The sequence below is a fragment of the Leucopleurus acutus genome, assembly GCF_964270905.1.
Source record: "Leucopleurus acutus genome assembly, chromosome: 9".
Classification (NCBI taxonomy): domain Eukaryota; kingdom Metazoa; phylum Chordata; class Mammalia; order Artiodactyla; family Delphinidae; genus Leucopleurus; species Leucopleurus acutus.
Genome location: NC_139144.1, coordinates 76,632,111 through 76,654,847, shown reverse-complemented (window position 1 = coordinate 76,654,847; position 22,737 = coordinate 76,632,111). Strand labels below are relative to the sequence as shown.

General features: G+C 42.6%; 1 protein-coding gene across 1 annotated transcript in view; it reads left to right on the top strand.

Moving 5' to 3' along the window:
- Nucleotides 1-317: 317 nt before the first annotated feature.
- Nucleotides 318-22,737, top strand: part of WNT2 (Wnt family member 2) — a gene marked incomplete at both ends in the record, with an annotated part of 44,279 nt that continues 21,859 nt past the window's right edge. Inside the window, 3 exons of the mRNA XM_082845922.1 lie at nucleotides 318-400; nucleotides 2,509-2,735; nucleotides 8,034-8,311. Coding sequence (XP_082702048.1) covers nucleotides 318-400; nucleotides 2,509-2,735; nucleotides 8,034-8,311 — 588 coding nt within the window. The remainder of the gene's footprint in view (nucleotides 401-2,508; nucleotides 2,736-8,033; nucleotides 8,312-22,737) is intronic.

The window sequence follows — 22,737 nt, the reverse complement described above, 5'->3', positions numbered from 1 at the left end:
TGGGCGGGCGGGCGGGGAGCTGAAGGGACCGGGGCGCGCGGGAGGCGCGCAGAGCTCTCCGGCAGCCCGCGCTCGCCGCGCCTGGGGAATTGGCTGTGGGCGAGGCGGCCCCGGCTGGCCTTTATCGCTCGCCCCGCTGGTCGCTTGAAACTTTATCAGCGAGTCTCGCCACTCGCCGCAGACGCGAGCGGGGGGCGGGGGCGCGGCAAGGCGCCGGCGGCCGTGACGAGGCGCTCCCGGCGCTGAGCGCTTCTGCTCCGGGCACGCATGGCGCCCGCACACGGAGTCTGACCTGATGCGGACGCAAGGGGGTTAATATGAACGCCTGTCTCGGTGGAATCTGGCTCTGGCTCCCTCTGCTCTTGACCTGGCTCAGCCCTGAGGTCAGCTCTTCATGGTGGTAAGTGCACGCGCACGGGCGCCGGGGTATTTTGGGGATGGGAGTGGAGTCCGCGGGGGCCACATAGACGCTTCCCGGCGGCGCTTCCCCGCGGCCGCGGCAGTCACGGCTTCCGACCCGAACCCAAGCTGCTGCCCTCTCCTATTGCCCCTTCGATTCTCCTCGGAAGCCCATTCCAGCTTCGACAACTTCAACATCCCCCCCGCGGCCCCCCATTCCCCCTCAACTGAGAGCTCGGATGTTCGGTGTATTTGGATCCAGCTGAGCGACAGCAAAATCGGGATCTTTGAGACAAGCGCTAGCCGGGTCTCTAGCTCTACTCGCACAGACGGGTGTGCGCGCGCGCGCGCGCGTCTGTGTGTGTGTAGGTGGGTGGGTGGGTGAACTTACCTCCAAAACTACTATCATCCCCCCATGCTCCCCTCCCCCCAAAAAACCCTCAAGATAAAAACCGACGGGGCAATTCAGGCGGGCAAGAGCGGTAGAACCCGAAGCGTGTGATTTTGCCTTCTTTCCCGTCCTTCCACATTCCTAGTGCTTCACCCCAGTGGGGCGGAAGAACATTTTGCTGCCTCCAGGTAGAGACTACCGCCTTAATGCGAAGCTCCAGAGGCCGGGAGCTCTAAGATGTCAGTTCGAAACCACAGTCACCCCAAAGAGTAAATTTGCTGCTGTCCTTTATACGTGGATCTTCGATTTATTCTGCATAGTGAAGGAACGTTGAAACGTAACAGGTCTTAGCATCCTTAAAAGTTCCAAAGGGAGAGGCTCTCCCCACCCAGAAACTCATCTCCATCTCCTTCATCTTGAGAAGAGAGAGAGTTGAGAGCTCTTTAGCGTTCTTGCACCTAAAAACTTCCGAACTGATACTTAAAACACTGATTCAGAAAGACCTGTTATCTGTTATGATGTGCTGTTTTTTAAAAGAATCTGGCAAAAGTAAGGCGTCGCAGCCAAATGAGAGACTGGAGCAGGGAACTTTAGGAAGACACGAGCTCTTCAAAGGAGCAAAGCAAAGAAAGCATGGATGGGAAGAGGGGTTCAATTCCTTCCTAAGCCACTTTGAACAGAAAGGCGTTTAGCCTTGACATTACTGACATAGGATCAAAGATTGATTTATCAGAGTGACCGTTTTTCAATGAAATGACTATTTCTGTCTCCATGGGTGTATAAACATTATTTATTGCCCAGGCTTTTTGTCACATTGTCTCTCAGCTGTCACTTAAATATATTTTTGGGGAGTCACAGCTGTAATGATTTTATGATCATATAAAATAATGAAAATACAAGAAAAAGACATTCTCCTTGTTTGATCGCTTCAAAAGACACCTATGGCAGCTTGGGTTATATAAAAGGTACCTTTCTAAACATTTCACAACTAATAGAGAACATCTGGGTAGAGATGATGATGTAATTTTTTGTTAAAGTTTCTTCTCAAAAGTACTTTATGGAGCTATAACACTGTTTGATTCTTCCAAACATTTAGTGTCCTTAATAACAATAGAAAGATTTTTTTCCAAAGGTTCTCTATAAAAGCCAAAAAGAGCTGGAAAATGGAAATATTTAACAGATTCTTTAGTAGGAAAAGAGAGGCATGCCTGTGCAGAGAGGATAACATCAGATACCGGCAGGTGTTGATTAGACAGATACAGACAGTTTAAGACACTTAAACATTAGATCAAATAAATGGCAGTGAGGAGCTTCTAAAGGTCGGCTTCCTCCAAAGCCAAGTCCAGACACATTGTGTACTGAGATCAGAGTCTTCTTGGAAGAAGTCTTCCAAAAACATGTTGCCCCTTCCCGCCTCAACCCATTCCCCAACTGCAGACCTTGCCTCTCCCACCCTGCCCAGAGCATCATCTGGTGGCCTCGGCTTCACATCCAAGAAACAGTCAGCACTCCGTTTTGGGGTGGCTTCTACCAGACCACTCACCATGCCTGCTGTGCCGCTTCTCCAGTGAACTAAAATTAAATAACCTTTGCTTTCTAATATCCCCCAAAGGATAGGAATTCATATTTGAAATGCTGCTTTGAACTCTTCCCTCTCCCGGGAAACACCACGTGAGGCCTCGCTGTTCTGTGCTCTCCCCCGTGTTGGTCCTTCCCAGGTACATGAGAGCTACAGGTGGCTCCTCCAGGGTGATGTGTGACAATGTGCCAGGCCTGGTGAGCCGCCAGCGGCAGCTGTGCCACCGACACCCGGACGTGATGCGTGCCATCGGCCTGGGCGTGGCCGAGTGGACGGCAGAGTGCCAGCACCAGTTCCGCCAGCACCGCTGGAACTGCAACACCCTGGACAGGGATCACAGCCTCTTCGGCAGGGTCCTGCTTCGAAGTAAGTCTCCCACCTTCACGCAGCTCATGGGCTCTACCCTCAGATACACACACCCTTATTTGGTCTTCAAAGTCCCTGCTCGTCTTGTCTTGCATGCTATGCAGTCAGAAGCTTGTTCTGTTGGGTGCCATTTGTCCCGTTTTACAGACAAGGACTCGCGAAATCAAGAAACTTGTCTGTCTCAAGTTTGGGAGGAGGATGTAGTGCCCCAGGCTGGTGTCTTTTTTATTCTTGGCTCTGTCCATCCACGTCAAGTCACAACCCTGCCTGTCCCTCCAGGTTCAGATTTTGTCTCTAGAAGAAAGGACGCAGCAGCCACAGAGCGCTTTTGACTTTTTAACTCTTCTTTCTGGGACTTGAAACTTCCAGAAGGAAATGAGCAGAAGATTGGGATAGAATGCCCAAATCCTTTATTGGCCATAGATGGTCATTATTACAATAACAAGTCAGTGTTATTAAGAAGCAGAGACAAATCTCTGCTCAACACCTCTGACCTCCCATTCGGCTACTCGGCTTCGGGTCACTCTGTTTCTAAATTAAGCATTTTTTTTCAGTAAACTGTAAATTCTGTAAGGCAGGAACTCATCTGCTTTCCCTGCACCTTACTTGGTACCTTGTGTGTTGTAGGCATCACTCATTCATTGAATGGTTGAATGAATGGATGGATGAACTTGTAGTGAGTGCCTATTCTCCAGGTACATTTTAAGCAGAAGGATATTTATGGAGGGTAGGGGTGGGAACCATGAATACACAGAGGTAGACCTTGGATATATTGCAGGTTTGGTTCCAGATCACCACAATAAAGCAAGTCACACGAATTTTTTTGGTTTCCCAATGCATATAAAAGTTATGTTTATACTACGCTGTAGTCTATTAACTGTTGAAAAAACAATGTACATACCTTAATTTTAAAATACTTTATTGCTAATAAATGGTAACCATCATTTGACAATGCAGGTTGCCACAAAGCTTCAGTTTGTAAAAAACTATCTGTGAAGCGCAATAAAGTGCAATAAAATGGGGTACGCCTGTGGTTTCTTCCTTTCTTTTTTTTAGAAAGCACATTGAACATTATCTAACTACGTAATAAACTTCTTAAAAGTTCTGAATGTGGAAAGTAGCTTACTAACTTGTACACAATCAGAGAAAATTAACTGAAAATCAGATCTTATTTTCAAAACATCCCCATCCCTTAACCTGGTCTTAGCAGCATTCTCCAAGAAGTAGCACATCCCATTTGCTACTGGGAAATCTTACTGAAAACACAACAGTTTATGTGCGAACCCCAGAAACAGGAAACTTTCCACTTGTTTTTGCCCACCTCCCCCTCCCAATCCTAAGAAAATCATTCGGGCTGTGCACTTGGTAATGCTTAACGGAGCATGTTTCTATCAGGTAATCAGCACAGCCCTAGGGTTTTATGAGGCCAAATGCATAACTGAATGTCTCTAAAATCCCCCAAGGGCGTAGTACTCTCACTCTTAGTGTACCCCTAAAGTTAATTTACTGTGATATTCTGCAATTTTATTCTCTGGTTTAAGAATATTCTTCCGCATTCCTTTTGGAGTTTTGATATGACATCACAACATTTTTGAAAGGATAATAATAAATTTCAGCTACATGGAATTTTAAGACTTCACCTAGATTAACTCACCAGTGAATCAATTAAAGTGCTGGACCTTATCAAAGAGAGTTTGCAAATATCTGGCACAATAAATCTTTGCATATATTAGGTACAGGCTCTTGGTGTTAAAGATGTATCAGGATTTTTCCTTTTCCAAGGTCTCAACCATTTCCCAATGATTACAAATTAAGTGTACTTCTCATTTATAAAATGATCACCTATAGAGTCTGTCTATGAAAATCCATTAAGATGTCTCCATATTGAAAAAAAAAAAAAAACCCTTTCCATAACAAACCAAAGGAAGCAAGTTTGACACTGATTCTAGAGAGTGTATATGCCAAAGCTGGAGGTTCATTCAACTTAATCTTGGCAATGTTTGTTTCTTCAGAGCTGTAGAATGGCTGAGAGGGAAAAGGTTATAAATAGAGAAAGCAGAACAAGTTTGACTTAGGCTAAGCCTTCAGGTAAATTAGAGATTATAACTGTACTCCCTTCAGATTTCTTTCAGATGAAGCTGAACGCTTTGCCAAAGTACTCAAAACTTAAAACACTCATGCTACACAGTTTCTTTCCAATCTTCACAGAAGGCCAGATTTCTTCCTGGACATTTACGTAAACTCCTGTGACTGTCAGTGATGATTTTGTGTTGGTTATGGGAAGGCTGAATTTGGCCTAAGGTAGCTTATCCTGGAAATAATCACGAAATTCCAATGAAGCTATCCAAAGAGTTTTACAATTAATTGCTTGGAGGGAAATTCACATCTTAGAGTTGTAAAGAACTCCTCCTTCGGAAACCTAAATGTCCTCATAGATAAATAGGAAAGCCAAAGGGCAGTACCACATATAAGGAGAACATAACATATCCTGTGGTCATAGAGAAATGGAGAACATCTGCCTCTTTTGCTTCAGAGACCAAGAGTAAGGCAGACCGATTTTTAGGAACTTTCGTAATTTGCTCATTCAAACGACTATCACCAGACACGGGCAGAGAAATGTAAAGACAGAACTAGTAAACTCAAAAATAATCCTGCAAGAATTTGCATATACTTTCAGAATTCTAGAATAAACCTAAACAAAAAGGTGATTAGGTTTCATCCTTGTTAAAAAAAAAAAAAAAAAAAGGGCAAGCATTTAAAAAAAAAAGAGTTGAACAACCCATAACCTTCCAGAAAGCCTAGCTTCTAGTGTTCTGCCTTCCCAGCTGCCTGTCCCACCCTATACACTTAGTAAACATGGCTTGACTTATCTCAAACCAAAAATTAGAGAAACTTCAATAGTAACACATCAGGAAGTCTAAATATCACCATTTAGATTTGGATTTTGTTTCATATTGCAATGGCTTTAAAAAGAATCAGTTTTTCTAAGAAGAGGCCTGAGATCAAAATTTGTTTTGTTACAAAGCCAACTCTTGAAATGTGCTACTATTTTGCACATAGCATTTTAGTGATTCATCTAAGACACTTAACTGAAAACATCTTAAGGCCGTATCTACATGATATACCAAAACATCTGGAGGTAAAATGAAAAGATATTCCATGTGCTAATTTTTTATTTAAATAAATAAATAAATATCTAGCTATTTAGTAATGTGTTTGAATAATAAACGACAAATATTTAGAAAGGTGATGGCTTTGCTTTGGAAATTATTTCTGAAATGTAGCAGATTTTTAAGTGATTTTTTTTTTTTCTTTCAGCCAACAAGTCAATGTAGTTGTTTGCAAGTTAGGCCAGGATGCATTCTGTGCCTAGACAATTTATTCCTCTACTAACCTTCAAAATACTGTCTGGTCACTGACATTCTATCATCTGCATCTTCCATAGCTTTCCCCTAAAAGATCACCTCATAAAGTTTCTCTTCTTTCTCCTTAAGAAATAAGACTAGTGCAAAATATATTACGCATTCAGGAATTTTCCCCCATATGATATCTCTAAATGTGGGGACTGAACTCCAAATCCAAAACCAGGCTTCAGCAGATCAATGGGATGACTATGGACAAGGTATTTTCCTACATGGTAAAATGGGTAAAATAAAAATTTTATTTATCTGAAAGCCACTAGCAGAGATTAAGCCACATTTGCATCTGTTAGTCACCATCTTTTACAAAACATATCAATTCCTCTTAGAAAATCATCTGTGATCCTTATAACATAATCTGGAATTCTAAAACAGCTCCCACAACCGTCCCATTTCTCTCTGGAGAGCACTACCTGCTACCTCTGGCAAATATTCATATAACTGATTTTACCTAACTTCAAGGCATGATTGATTCTTTTTTTTTTGGATGGTTAGAGGTTTCGGGGAAGATATTTTTTGAAGGCTGAGGCAAGTGCCATTTAATATGGTATAGATACATTTTCTTGATTTTTAATAATGAGACTAGCAGAGCAGATATTGCAAGGGACGTATAATAAATTTTAGCACTGAATGACAAACGGAAACAAGCAGGGCTTTGACGCGAAAAGGTGGTTTGTTCTCCCAGCTGTGTGGTTCAAAAAGTCACACTCGTCTTGACATAGTGAATCACCAAATGGCTCTCCATTTGCTGCCTTGCACTGGCATTAGCTTGTTCGGCTTCTATTTTGATGGTGAATATATTTGCTGCAGCAACCATTAGTAAAAAGCAATGCTAATAACAGTGAAATACAGCTCCACTTGAAAAATGAGGTGCACACAGACCCTTAAGAGCCTTATATCTGTCACTATACCACAACACCGTGTTATGAGTTACTACAGATTATTAAAATAATTTAAGGTCGTTATCGCACTGAAATATGTACCCTTCAGCCTGGAAGTGAACGTAGCCTGTGCTCTAATAAAGAACAATTCTAAGAAAGCACCCCAAAGGGTTCTTGCCCAGGTCTAATTATAGGCGGTAAATTTGTTTCCTTCCAGAAAAAAAACCAAAGAAAAGCTTTCGCTGTCTTTTACCCAATACCAGTGATTAGTGCAGGTGTTCCAGAAGAAAGTAAATTCACCTTAATAGTTAGACGTCGTATGTAACTCAAGGATATTGCATAGTGCCTTCAATAATCCCGCCGTTACTTGTGAAAGCTGATGCCAAGCCGAAGCTCTCCAGGGTTAACCAGAGGTGCTGGTTACTGCTGTGAACTGTCTTCCCACCTCAACCCCTAGATTACTTCGAATTCAGCATCTCAGTAGCAATCGTTTACACACATACAAGTGTCCTCAATAATGCCTGGAGGTCTGGAAGGTTTTTCCAGGGAGAGCTGTAGTAGCATGAATACCCAGAAATGTTATGGAATGATAGAATTGTAGAATTCAGAGTGTATGCTGCAGAGGAGGAAACCAAGGTCTAGAGATGTCCTGCTCCTCTCTTCTGGGACATGTGGGATTCTAGGTTACAGCAAGAACGTGTATGAGACTAATATGAAGCCAGGAACTGGGCAGGGCAGGCTTTTGCTGCATTTTCTTTTATACTCTATTTACTTTAAGGATAGCTGTCCTACAGTTATCCAAATTGATAAAAGCTTGTATTAAGCGCAACAATTCATATTCAAGAGCCAGCCTTGGCTCTGGGAAAGAATTCTTCGAGGATACTTTGTCTAGTGGCAAAGTATGTCAGAGGCAGAACAAGTATTAAACAGCCATCGTGTAAAAGTTATTCAGAACGAGCAATGCCAGACTACTTTTAAGAAAAGCATTTTTGTTACAGGTAGCCGGGAATCTGCCTTTGTTTACGCCATCTCCTCAGCTGGAGTTGTATTTGCCATCACCAGGGCCTGTAGCCAAGGAGAATTAAAATCCTGTTCCTGTGACCCAAAGAAGAAGGGAACCGCCAAGGACAGCAAGGGCACTTTCGACTGGGGTGGCTGCAGTGATAACATTGACTATGGGATCAAGTTTGCCCGAGCCTTTGTGGACGCCAAGGAAAGGAAAGGAAAGGATGCCAGAGCCCTGATGAATCTTCACAACAACAGAGCCGGCAGGAAGGTATGGACTGCAACAGTGCTCGTTTTGTAGACTGCATGGCCTTATAAATCACTTAAGGCAAGCTTATCTTAAGCCTTCCTAGAGTGCTAAAATGCTATCATCACAACTTCCCACTGTCCCCCAGCCCAGAGCTGTTTGTTCTAAAGAATACCACCAGCTGGGTTGAAATATCCCCACCTGCACTCTACCTTCCCTCCCACAGCTAAGCTCAAGGAGTCCACCCACTGCTTTTGGCATCGGGTACAGTCAGGTGCCTATGGTCTCTCTGGATACTGTATCATCTAGTCAGAAGATAGCATCTGTGGTTGAGGATAGGGCTGCATCCCACATACCAGTAGGACACTGAATGCTTGTATCTAAGGGGTATGAAATCCCAGAACATCTTCTCTCAAATTTATCATGAAAGCAACTCACCAGGCATGGCTTGTTGGCTTCTTCTAGATTCAGGGAAGCTCTTTTCAGAACCAGAAGCTGCTTTCACTCTTAAAAGCCCCACCTTGGGCTTTTAAGGGGTTTCTGGTACTGGATGAGTAAGTGGACTAGGGGAAGACGTGCCCCAAAGAGGCACACTGGCCCCTTAACCTCTAGTCCTGACTGAGCTCTTGGGCTGTGGGTACCTAGTCAATATTCATTCCCTAACTCCCATTTGTTAGATGAGGAAAATAGACCCTCCTGTGCTCAAGGTCACATGGAGAATCAGAAGAAAAGCCAGAACTAGAATTCAGGTTTCAACTCCCAGCCCCGGGGTGGTTTGGCCTAGGATTAAACCATTTCAATGCCAGTGTTCAGATCCACTGATGAGCCATGTCTTTGGGCATGGTGGCTTGACCGGAATAACTAGAGAATCTGAATAGAGAGAGAATAGAGAATAGAGAATCTTGAACCAGAATAACTATAGAGAATCTGCTGCACATTAGGCCTTTGTGTAAGAAGCATAAACTGGTTGGCTAATCAAACATTCAGTCAGAACCATTCTAAAATAATCTAACTGCCAATGAGAAGAGATAACTATAATTTGTCTTTTATCAACACAAAATAAATATGTGCTTGACATTAATATATAAAGAAAGATCAGCATAAAATTGAAAAGTCCCCAGGGGGGCTTTAATAGGAAAAAAGAATAGAAAAGAATGCAGATCTGTTTGGATGAAAACCCTTTTACTAGGCTCACAGAGGGAACAGATCTCATTTAAAGGAATTTGGAAGGAAAGAAGTCTTGCTTAGCACATGGAATAAGATGAGTGTGACCTGAGCAGTTTACAAATAGTACCTTTCTTCAACTTGGAAAATCAACATTCCTAATTTTCACAAATTTATGAACTTATAGTGACTACTGCCAAGAATATAGACAACGGTTGTGCAATCCTACAACTGTGGTAATTACTGTTTGTGCAATGGTTTAGATAAGGAAAAATTTACATTGACCTTTGTTTTGACATTGATACCACATGTATAGGTTATAAAGTGTGGTGTCTTTGATAGGAGAATGCTGCTTAATTATTCAAGCACAGTATATAGTTGGATCTCCCAGACTCTTTGTACGGATAACAGCATATGGTCATACACTGCATCCAAAATAACGTTGACGCATCAAAATAAATGTTAATTTTGCTTAATAGATCATTAGATATTGAATGTTTCTACTCTTCAAGACAATAGATCTTAGCTATTATATTGTAGGCTCTGAATAAACATGATTTTTAACGTAAATTACATGATTCCTCACTGTGTAGAGGTGAACAGCTGTCAGGCCTCAGATATTCTCCTGCCTACTCTGCAAAACTTAGGAGGCTACTTTTGATTGGAATAAAAGTGCACACACTGACTTTTTAAAATGTGGCTTTAATTAATGGTGGGTGGGCAGACTTTTTCAAGGAGATGCATGATGTCAGTGAATATGAACTTTAATGAGAGTAAATGTATTGAGATAAACATGCGTCTCTAATTCTCTTCTTGCGGTCATTAGACCCCCAGTCTCTACTCCCCCTTCGTACCAGCAGAAGGTCTGTGGAATCAAAATGAGAACAGGCTGGGCTCGAGTCTGAAGGCAGCCCTTCCGAGCTAAGCCTCCGACTGGCCTAGCTCTAGAAAACCCCAGCCTCCAAGGCCGAGAGCCACATCAGTTCATTTTTTTCTTCTTCTTTGTGCTTTTCAGTATTTCCCAAATTGTCCACTACGAACATCTTCTACTTTTTAAAATGGGGGGATGGGGTGGGGTGGGGAGCAAGGGGCAGGACCAATACATTTGAAAAGAAAAGCCATCTATTCCAAGATTGTTCTGCTTAGCCAACACTACAAATCAGAATTCAACACTGCCATTCACAACAGGCCTTAACTTTCCCCTAATATTTGAGCAGTTTAATTCTTTTATTATAGCAGCTGGTTAGAGCACCCTCATGTGTCTCTGTACTGTAATATCATTTTAGATCTTCTATGCTGTTATATCACTTTATTTTAATCAGAGCTTCAACAGAATTTGTAATGACGCTTCTTTCCTTCATGTTTTCTTGGAACTCATCTTAAGTCTAGTTTTCTGCCTCCAAATAGGACTGTTAATAAGTCTTGAAAAGATAAATCTACCTTGTTCAAAACAAACATTTTATCGAAAAAGACAGTCCATAGCTTCTCTTAGCAGTTCTTTTTAGATCTAAAGAAGCCATGTTATGAAAACTTCTAAATTATATTTTCAGATAGGTTAAGGTAAATTTCAGGTGAAAGTTACTTGGTTGATAGTCACCATTTGCTTCCTTTCAGGATCTTGAAAACAGCTTTAAATTAGTCCACTCTTTCTACATGAAATGATCACAACTTCTTTTACCTTTCCTAAGAGAATCTATCTCAAAATATTCCATGTACCCAATCAAATACTGCCCTTCAATCAAGACATTTCCATAATAAGAATAAGAGGAATTCCATAAAAATACTTTTCCCAAAAGCATTTCTTACCATAGTGAAGATGGAACAAGGGATGTGAAGCGAGACCTACCTTCGTTTTAACCCTGCAATACCAGTGGCTTAGATCGCTGAATTCAGGCTCTTTCAGATGTAAAGGGGGTTACGTAGTGCTATGGAAAGACAAGGGTAAAGTGAATAGCACAGAACCTGGCAAGTAGTAGGTGCTCAGTAAAAGCTAGTCCCCCCTTCCCCCTTTAGTGACGTGAAGGTTATCTGGAACTCAGGGTACAGAATCAGGCACAAATCCAGTTTGAACTAGTACGTAGGATTCAATCTGATCTCTCCACATACCCATAGACTCATCTTCGGTACAGTCTAACATACTAAGAGAAAATAGGCATACGGCATTAGCTAATGTACAAAAGACCATCAAAATCCTTTGTAATTTGATCTTCTAAAAAACCCCTATTGGAATAAAAAACAGTATTAGTATTTCTATTTTTCAGATGACGAAACTGGGCCTCAGAGGGATCAAGTGACTAACGCATAGGGTCATACAGTCGTGAGGTGCTGGGCTTGGGGGCTCAGACCCATTGCTTTCATCTTTTCGTCCTGATCTACCTTTCCATGTTGTCTCTGTTGAGAATTTCCGAGAAAGATAAACACACAGCATTTCTGTACTGAAACAAACAAAACAAAAACAGCAGCAGCAGCAAGCAGTCCTTGGAAGGTAGTTTACTGGGGACACTGTTTTCCTCTTTGTGTGTCTTTAATTTTATAAGTTTCCTAAACTGAATATGTGTTATTTCTTAATAAAAGGGAAAACCTTGTTTAAATACCAAAAACATAACTTCTAGTCACCATGAACATGCCCAAAGCTTATTTGGTGGATTTCCAAAATTTCAACTCAAGGCACTGCAAGTTCTAGAGCACTGTTCCTATGTGCTACTGGACTAAATTTGGGAAAAGCACTGTTTCTGGTACTGTCATATGTAGAAAAGAATAAGACAAAATCCTGACCACAAGAAACTTTGTTTTTTTTGTTTTTTGTTTTTTTTTTTGCGGTACGCGGGTCTCTCACTGTTGTGGCCTCTCCCGCTGCGGAGCACAGGCTCCAGATGCGCAGGCTCAGCAGCCATGGCTCACGGGCCTAGCCGCTCCGCGGCATGTGGGATCTTCCGGGACCGGGGCACGAACCCGTGTCCCCTGCATCGGCAGGCGGACTCTCAACCACTGTACCCCCAGGGAAGCCCAAGAAACTAAATTTTAATCAGGGAGACAAGTGAAATACAATTGCAAGGCAAGCGCTATGCTAGATGGTATAATAGAAAAATCACCCAAAGGGCCAGTTAGTTGAGGAGAGAAAGGTTGTGTCATAAAAGAGCTGGGTGTTGAAGCTGGAGATAAAGGCTTCCTATGGCTGAGATAGGGAAAATGCTTTCCAGGATGAAGGGACTCCAGACAAAGAAAGATATGAGAGTAGAAAGAACATCAAAGTTGAAGAATGACAAGGGTACTAGGGTAGAGCTCATGACTGAGAATTAATAGGAGCTGAGGCTGCAAATTTGAGTCTTGGCCAGATCTGGAGAGCCTCAACTGCCATGCTGAGATATTTGGGTGCTGCTGTGAAGCAATGGGAAGGTATTGAACAATGCAGGAGATGTTAAATCCTTAAGTTCCAGTTTTATGTACTGTTAATTTCTCTAGAGTCCACTTTAAAAGAATGACAGATTTCAAAGTTCAAATCTTCTGTAATAGGTTTGAATGAATGACTTTAAAAAATAGACTCACTAGGAAACTTATGAGAAATTTCTACCTCCCTGAATTTTATTTTCAGCCGTACCTATACATATAAGGACTGATACAGACAGTAAGCTTCCTGATGGATAGCAATAAAAAATTAGCATATGGCAACTGTGTTGCTATTTATATTTTTAACATAGTGTTTACATTGTTATTGGCTCATTAGGGGTTCTTAGCTATTGACATCATGTTGACTGAGGCAACATGGAGGCTCGGGCTCTGGACACTGGTTCTAATACTTGAGCATGATCTTGGAAAAGTTACCTAACAAGGATTGCTACAGAAAATAAAATATATACACATAAGCACCAGGTTTTAAGCAAGCCTAGGAGGTAGGTATCATTACTATCCATATTTTCCATATGAAGAGACTAAAGTCTAGATAATAGGGTGGCCGGAATTAGGAAACAAGTTGAATTTATTTCCTAGCTGAAATTCAAATTTAACTTAGCCTCCTGTATTTTACATTTATATATATTTAGATATCCTGTATTTTTTTTTTTTTTTTTTTTGCGCGGTACGCGGTCCTCTCACTGTTGTGGCCTCTCCCGCTGCGGAGCACAGGCTCCGGACGCGCAGGCTCAGCGGCCACGGCTCACGGGCCCAGCCGCTCCGCGGCATGTGGGATCTTCCCAGACCGGGGCACGAACCTGTGTCCCCTGCATCGGCAGGCGGACTCTCAACCACTGCGCCACCAGGGAAGCCCATCCTGTATTTTATATGTGAGAAGTTAGGAGGGCAAAGGATCCAGAGTTTCTAGTTCTGTGCTCTGCCCAATCCAGCACCCCTCAAGGTCAGTGCTGTGGAGCGCCGGGCCTGCCCCTGAGCTCGGCCCACTGAGGCGCTAGCACAAAGCAGATACTTCCAAGTTCTGACTACAGGAAATACCTCCGAAGTCAATACAAATGGATATTGTACAAGATGTAAGCATAGCCTTACAGGCAAGTAAATCTTGGGCCTAATAAAGACTTCCAAGAATAGATCCTATGATGCCACTTAAGATAAATAATACATAATGGGTCTGAACCAAGGGAACTGGGTGTGATGAAAAAGAAATCACTCTCGAAAAGTAAGGAATATCAACAGAAAAGAAAGTGATAAAACTGAATTGAATTACAGAGCCAGACTGCTTTAACCTCCTGTATATCCTCATCTTCCTTTCAATAATGTTGAGCATCTTTTCAAAGCACAACTTTCACTTAGTACAGATTTATGTTCTGACTGGCCTTCTCTGTTCATAAAATTAAACACATTCTGAAAAATTAGATCAGTTCTGCCAGCCTCACCTCTCTCTTGTTGGACCCAAAGATAGAATGTTTTTGATACTGTCAATCTTTTACCATGTATGAATCAAAAACTAACCAGAATTAAAGTCCCAAAGCAGAGAAAACTGTTAACAAAATTGTTACAGTTCCAGGTAAAGTTCTATTATTCATAGAAAATGTTTTTTTAGACTGGCCTCATTAGTCAATAAAAATTATTATATATATGGTTAGTCAACAGTAATGTTCTTGAATTCCACAAATAAGTTCCACACCTTATATTTCCTAGCTAAGCCCACCCACAGTCACTGTTTTTAAACAATAACAGTGCTCAAGAAATCACAATGTCTTATTTAAGTTAATAAATGATTGCATAAGCAAATCAACTGCACAGTTTGCTAATAAATATTCCTTATTTTCCTAGTTCCAGAGGATGTATGTTTGAAAGATATGTTGGTCTGGTTTTCAGTAACTCTTATTAGAGATGTGGACCTGTCAAAGGGATTTAATTGTTAATAAATGTACTTGGCTTTAAGCCAGCATCTGAAAATTAAATAATATGTTTTTAATGTGTGTTTCCCTCAGGAAAACTGATATAGGACCAGAAATATGGTAGTTGCTTTGTGGCATACACCCAACTAAAAAGTGAAGTACTAACACTTCTTCAAATGCTCAAGTTAAAGTAAATACTTTAGTTGAAACATAGCATATAAAGACCTAAAATAAATTCTAAGCAGGATTTCTAAAGCAAGGTCAGTAGTTAAGTTTGCATAGATTTCACATGGTATAAGGTGGATTGCCCTTTTTCTGATAGGGAGAGAATCAGTATAGCAGGACACAGGGGTCATAAACTTAGCAAAATGCAGGTACTTACAAAAAAAATTCTCATGATCTGCAAAGAAGTCTTATAAAGACAGCCTGGCATTGCTTGGGCTCCGTCTCCAAAAAGCCTGAGTTAAGAGACTAAAATTTCACTCTCCTTGGGAGAAGTTTGTCTTATTAAAACTGTCAAAATAATTCTTTGTGGACTAATTTGATGTGCAAACACTAAATGTAAAAACTTTTGTAGGACCCATCCACTGAAACCAGAGACCGTGAACCCCCCAGGAGTTCATGAGAAAGGCTGGCAGAGTGATTTAAGGTGTCAACCTGGTGTCAGACAGGCTTGGGGTACATCCTGCCTCAGCTACATTGCCTGTGAGACTTAGGGCAACATCCTCAGGGTCTAGGTATCTCAATATCCTCATCTGTAAAACGGGGATGAAAATAGTACATGCCTTATATGCTTGTGTGGATTAAATAAAAGTGCTTAAATCAAGTGCTCAGCATGGCTTAACATATGGTAAGATCCTAATGAATGCTATGCCCTGTTATTGCTCTGAGCTTTAGTTGGGATAAATATAAAATAGAATTGTTCTAGCTTGCACAATGCATGTATTTCCTTCTTCCATGCCCCCCTTTTTTAAAAACAGTCAGACTTTTGTTTCTGTGGTATAGAATATTAATATTTATAAGTTTCTTAAATTCTAAGAGTAGAAAATAGCCTCTGCAGACCTGAAGGCTTAAAGTGCCCAAAATCAAAGATTTAAGGGCCATCAAAAATCTACTAAGATTTTAGCACTGACAGAACGATGAGCTTACTGAAGATTTTTTACTGAGAAAAGTTATATATTAAACTAAAAATGGTTTCTATGAGGCTAAATGCCAAAAGAGTACTCCTGTCCTTAGCAGTCACATTTATTCATCTTTTTAAAAGTAGTGGACTTCCCTGGTGGCACAGTGGTTAAGAATCCGTCTCCCAATGCAGGGAACCCGGGTTCAACCCCTGGTCTGGGAAGATCCAACATGCCGCGGAGCAACTAAGCCCGTGCGCCACAACTACTGAGCCTACACTCTAGAGCCCGTGCTCCACAAGAGAAGCCACTGCAATGAGAAGCCCGCATATACTGCAAGGAAGAGTAGCTCTCTCTCGCCACAACTAGAGAAAGCCTGTGCGCAGCAACAAAGACCCAACACCGCCAAAAATAAATAATTTAAAAAATAAAAAAATAAAAGTAGTCATGTCAAATGAGCAAAGGTTTAGTGATGAGATGCCACAGAGTAAACACTGGTGGGATTAAGCAACTAGTGAGGGGAAGTGGTTGATAAGGAATTGCGCTGGGCGCCTGGGGGATATAAAAAGCCAGGAGGGCTGTGAGAATTTACAAAGAGGGGCCTAAGAAGTAGGTTGAAAATGAAATCTTGACAGCAGTCTGCATCAAGAATCAAAGAAGGAAGTGGTACCAGAGACCCTTTAGAAAAGATTCGAGACGAAGTGGGAAACGGGACCTAAATGTGTCATGGGCTGAGGCCTGTTTCTGGAAGAAGCTTTCAGCATCACACACTGGAGAGAGACAGCAAGTCACTGTAATCGATTCTTCTTCGAGTTCTTTCTGTTATAAAAACAATACTCACACAAACAAAAGTAACAAACTGAGCAGCACAGAAATGTGTCTCATAAAATGAGAACATTTCCTCCCCTCACAATCCTTGTCTCCTTCCAGAACATTTCAAAGTGCTATCGGACTCAAGGCTGTGGACAGAACATATACAATTTCACCTCTTCCTTCCTCCCTCAGACCTCATTAAAATTACAGTAATGGAATAAAAGTGGCTGAAATCAACAATAAAGAGAATAGTCAAAGAAATGAGAGAACTCAACAAATTTCTGGAAAGTGGAAAGGGAATGAAGAAATCGTAACATAAAGCAGGATGGAGAAGCCTCAGCCTAGAAGAATAAAAGCAGATGAGGCGCGGGGGAAAACAAAAGCAGATGAGGAATGTGGAAACTAAGATACCCGGAGAAAATTTCAGATACAAATGAGCACTGGAGAGAAGCATAGGGCTGAAAATTGGGATTAACTGAAAAACCCATTGGTGGCATAAAGAACCCCATCCCCTCCCCTTCACCCCCAAGCAGAACTCCTGGAAGTCTAGTGTCGAACCTTCTAGGCTTTCTGCAGTTAGAGCCTCCAGAACAGCCAGTGTCCTACCTACTCACTAGACAGCAAACCTCTGGTCCACAAGCCCCACCATATAACCAGAGCACCTAAATACTTTGTTATGACTTCACTCTTAAATATGAAGAGACTGTCCAAGAATTACCATATATTCGATTAAATTCAGAAGCATAAAAGAAAGCAAACAAACAAAAAAGCAGTAAGTCAGGCAGGGGTGAGAAGAAAATTTTTAAAAGCCAAGAAGATCCAAGCAGATATTAACATCCATGAACAACAAGAATGGATGCTTTGAAAAAGTGACAATTAGAGAACAAGAGAGAACTTGGAAGAGAAAGCCAAAGAAATCTCCCAGAAAGTAAAACAAAAAGCCCAAAGGACAAATGGAGAACCATAAACATCACCTCTCTTTCCCACTTGAGTTTGAAACCAACTAAAAAATGAACAAGGGAGGTAGGCAGAAGGAGTAACAGCATCTGTTGCAGGACTGAAAAGAAGGCTGCACTGGAGAGTGCAGTTTTGAAGCTTCAACTCCACCGGGAACTGGGCAGACTTACTCACCCCATCCCAGGCTGCACACCGGGGCCCTGCAGGGAGCCCCTTGCTGAAGGGCAGGAGCTGATCATAACTCATCTGCTCCACAGGCTGGCAGATGCCCAAAGAGAAGGAACCCAGGCGCACAAGCCCTGTTCCTTCTTCTAAACTCACCAGTTGGATAAGTCAGTTGTCCTACCCTGGGGAGAAATGAGTAAAGGGATGGAGAGAGCCAGGAGTGTTAGTCTAATGGAATTTATTCCTCAAGAAGCCAGGAAGAAAGTATTAAAACTATAAAAGAGAAAATATGAGACATGGAGGATTGAGTCAGAAGGTTCAGCAACTTGACTAATTAGAATGTCGTAAAGAGACTAAAAGTGTGTGTGGGGGGGGGGTGGAATATTAAGAGAAAATTCTCAGTGCTGAAGTTTCTAGATCGAAAGGGCCCACTGAGGGCTAAGCAGGACTAATTCTTTAAAAATCCTAAATATATCATTGTGATATTTCAGAACACCAAGGATAAGGGAAGGTTTCTAGAACCTTCCATGTGGGGGGTGGGGGTGGGAAAGTGAAATGAAAACAATAATCAGTTGCCAGAGAATCAGCCAGACATCAGACTTCCCATCTGTAACACTAGAGGCCAAAGCCTGTGGAGCAATAACTTCAGTTTTGAGGGAAAATTATTTTCAACCCAGAATTTTATAACCAGCCAAACTATTAGCCAAGTGTGAAGGCTGAATAAAGACATCTTAACACACAACATTCAGAAAATGCATCGCCCATGTGCCTTGAAGGAGTTACTCAAGAAGGGGCTGCAGCAAAGAGAAGGAATGAACCAAAAAAAGAGAAAACATGGCATCTGGCAGAGCAGAGTGTCCACCTAGGAGGGCATGATCCCAGCTGTGTCCAGATGGGACTTAAGAAGATGCAGGACCATGGAACCCGCAGGAAACGAGGGGAAGTAATGGAACAGGTGGAATGAGCCTGAGAGTGGAAGACATTAGGTTACAGTAAACACACCTGGTAGCAAGTAAAGTGAGAAAAAGCCAAACTTCACTCCAGCAACATTCTTCTTCAGCACAGAGGCAATGCTATTGGATCAGAGATTATAAAATGCAGTCCTTGGTTATGCAGTTAACTGTTTGACATCCATCTTTACTGTTCTGAGTTTTTAGATTCAACATCTAGACATACCATGAGAGACTTAACTATTGTTACAGAACTTTAATGCTCTCGTCTTTGTCACCACAAAAGGACAAGCCTCGTACTTAATAAATGAATGAATGAATGAATAAAATCAATGTCATGAAAGACAAAGAAAGGCTGAGGAGCTGTTCCAGACTATAAGAGACATGATAACTAAATGCAACATGTGATCCTGGGCTGGATCCTGGACCAGACAAAACAATACCTCTTAGAAGAAGGAGGAGGAGAGGAAGGATGAGAATGAGGAGGAGCGAGCTGCGGGCCGGGGGGTGTAGGGGGAGGGGAGAGGAGCGAGCTGCGGTGGTGGGGGGAGGAGCGAGCTGCGGGGGGGTGGAGGGAGCAGACATTATTGGGACAACTGGCAAAATTTGAAGAAGGTATGTAGATTATAGTATTGTACCAAAGATGTTAAATTTCCTGATTTTGATAATAGTATTGTGGTATTTCAGGGTTAAGAGATGCCATGTCTACAATTTACTCTCAAACATAAGAAATTTATGTATCTAGACTATTTTCTCTCTGTGCATGTGTATGTGTGTGTATGTGTGTGTGTGTGTGTGTGGGGAAAATGACAAACCAAATAGGACAAAATATTTAGTAATTGGCAAATCTGAGTGAAGAGTTCATTGTACTATTCTTGCAACATTTCTGTAAGTTTGAAATCATTTCAAAACAAAAAGTAAAAACAGCAAAATCTATTAGTAATCCTAAAAAAAAGAAAGAAAAGGACAGGCCCTGCTGACAGAGACTGGGAAGAAGGGGAGGAGGAAGGAAGGGCTACAAATATCCTCATCTCCTAAGAAAAAGCACCAGTAACTTTTGGAACTAGAAGAGGGGTAAGGGTGCTCCTTGAAGTCGGAGAGCTCATCAGAACCAACCGTTACAGAACCATGTCGGGACCTGGGTGAGGGAAATTAGGTGTGAATTAAGCTCTCACCCCCCACAAGAAGAAGTCTATCAGGAACTATCTAATGTTGACCCATACGAAGACAGAGTGACTGGCAGAGCTGCCGGACTCAGCTGCGCCAACCGTGCGTGGCGCCCCTCTCCAGAGGGCTCCATTCACTGCACTGTCACTGTTGATTTGTTTAGTTATGAAGGGAATTTTCTGGTGGATGTCCGTATAGTATCTGGAGGATGGGATGTCTTTCTGTTTCTCACAAAGCTGGCGGTCAGCTAGCACAGAACTGGTCGTATAGACATTTGGGGAACCACCATAAGGGCAGAATGCATTAAAAGTGACCGCTCTGGGGTTGTGCCGTGCAGACCGGGAGGAGATAAGAGGAGAGGGTACAGCACAGGGCTATTGCTTTTCACTGTCTTTTCTGGACTATTTGATTTTTTCAAATCATGCGCAACAGTTCTTTAATTTTAAAATTTTAAAGTAATAATTAAAAACAAACACAAAAAAGCCCCAGACTGGCAGCGCCTGGGATGTATGTCTCCAGGTACCACCCCCCCCCACCACCCCCCCGCCCCCCCCCCCCCCCCGCCCCGACGCCTTCGTTCGCTCATTTCCGTTAAGGTGCAAATAAAAGGTCTGCAGCCGCTCCTTCAGCGGCCTGCGGGGGAAGCCCACCATTCCCTCAGCCAGCGCCTCCCGAGACCCCGGGGGAGCGTCCCTCCGGGCAGGACCCTCCACTGCAACCTGTCTCTCTGAGAGCGCTTGGCTTTTACTCCACTGGTCGCCATCTTTCGTGCCCGCCAAAGCAGCACTAGCGCAAACTGCTGCTTGTGGGAAATTTTCCCTAGAGGTCAGAACATTTTGAAGATACAGGGTAGGACACAACTTCTAATTCAGTCATGAGATATCCCAGTTCCTAGGACCTAAGTCCTAAGACCGACCCCTCCACGAGAATTTCTCACCTGCTCCGGCCCTCCGTGGGCCCCGGACTCTGGCCGTGGTGCGCGGGCTCCTTTCCTCCTCCGCTACTTTCCCAGGTGTGGACTTGATTCTCAGCCTGGCTGCGTATTAGAAGCACCTGAGACCGGAAGTACCATCAAGGCTGGGCCCCACCCCCAGGGCAGGTTCTGGTATATTCAGCTCCGGGAGAGGCCAGGGTCTCTGTGACCGAAAGGGTCCCCAGGTGATTTTAATGTGCATCCAAGAGGAGAACCACTGCTCTGCTCTCTCTAGGTGCCAGAGAACAATCCCCAAATTCCTGGGGTTTTTTTTGTTTTTTTAACTCTTTCCAGATCAAGGAGCCTCTCAAACGGCAGCCAGATTATAAATGAACATTCTTTCCCTTCCTTCTTCTCTGTGTATGCACACATACGCAGGCCTTTAAAAAGTGGATCAGGGCTTCCCTGGTGGCGCAGTGGTTGAGAGTCCGCCTGCCGATGCAGGGGACACGGGTTCGTTCCCCGGTCCGGGAAGATCCCACATGCCGCGGAGCGGCTGGGCCCGTGAACCGTGGCCGCTGAGCCTGCGCGTCCGGAGCCTGTGCTCCGCAACGGGAGAGGCCGCAACAGTGACAGGCCCGCGTGCCGCAAAAAAAAAAAACCCCAAAAAAGTGGCTCATACCACGTATACCGTTCTGCATTTTGCTTTTCATCTGACACCCTTTTATATTGTAAGAATGATCTACATCATTAATCAAAGATCACATCGTATTCCTTTATTAAGCACATACCATAATTTGCTTAACCCTTGTCCTGTTGATGTCATTTTGTTTTTTCCTAATATTTTGCTCTTGCTAATTATGCTGCAGTGAATATCCATGTGGGTATGCATCCTTCAAAACTTGTGCAGATATTTCCAGAGTGTAATCGCAAGGTCAGAGGATACCGTACATTCTCACCAACAGTTTGTTATAGCATCTCCTTTCCATACTCTTACCAACACCAAATATTATCAAATTATCAATCTTTTTACTATTTGCTAACCTGCTAGGCAAAGAAAAAAAAGGTGTTACATTGCTTCAGTTTGCATTTCTCTGATTACTAGTGAAGTTGAACATCTTTTTGTCTCTTTGTTGGTACTTTGTATTTCTCCTGTGAATGGCCTGTTTCATAGATTTTTGATGACAATTAGTTTGGAAGATGCAATGTAATTCCTCCCCATATCTCTCTCTACTTCTTTTCTGCCCCATTATAATAGGTCTCTAATATTATTCATTTAATTCTTGATTTATTCAAAAGGATAGAGGGAAGCAGAGTATACACAATTCAAAAGTTGAGAAAAACACAGTGCAATTTATATGAAGATTTTAAATGTGTTTTTAGAAAGAGCATGGATCTGGGAGTGAGACATATCTGATTCACATCCTAGTCTGCCTCTGTCTAGCTGGGTGACTCTGGGGAATTTTACTTTCCTCACTGATCCCGGGTTTCGTGGGAAAACTAATCCGCTTTGCCTAATCATGGTAATTAAGTAAGAGAATGGGCGGAGCCTGGCACATAGTGCAGTACTCACTGTGTGGTGCGTATTATTATAACGTTATTACAACATTTGAATATTGGAATTCTTCCAGACTAGGCAAACTTATCGTGAGCTTCTCCATCCCATTTCTTACTCTTACCTCAACTACTGTCTAAGTCAGGCCGCCTAGCTTTAGGTCCCTTCCCTCTGCCTCGCTGATGGAGTGGGGTATTGCCCTCTTCAAGGTTAAGGGTTTGAATTTCAAGTCTGCAAACCTGGGACATAGAAGAGGTGGAGGTAGCACCCAGGTGTGATTGAGCACTTCTCGGACTGTGTGTTAGGAATGGGGCCTGGAGATGCAAGCAAACC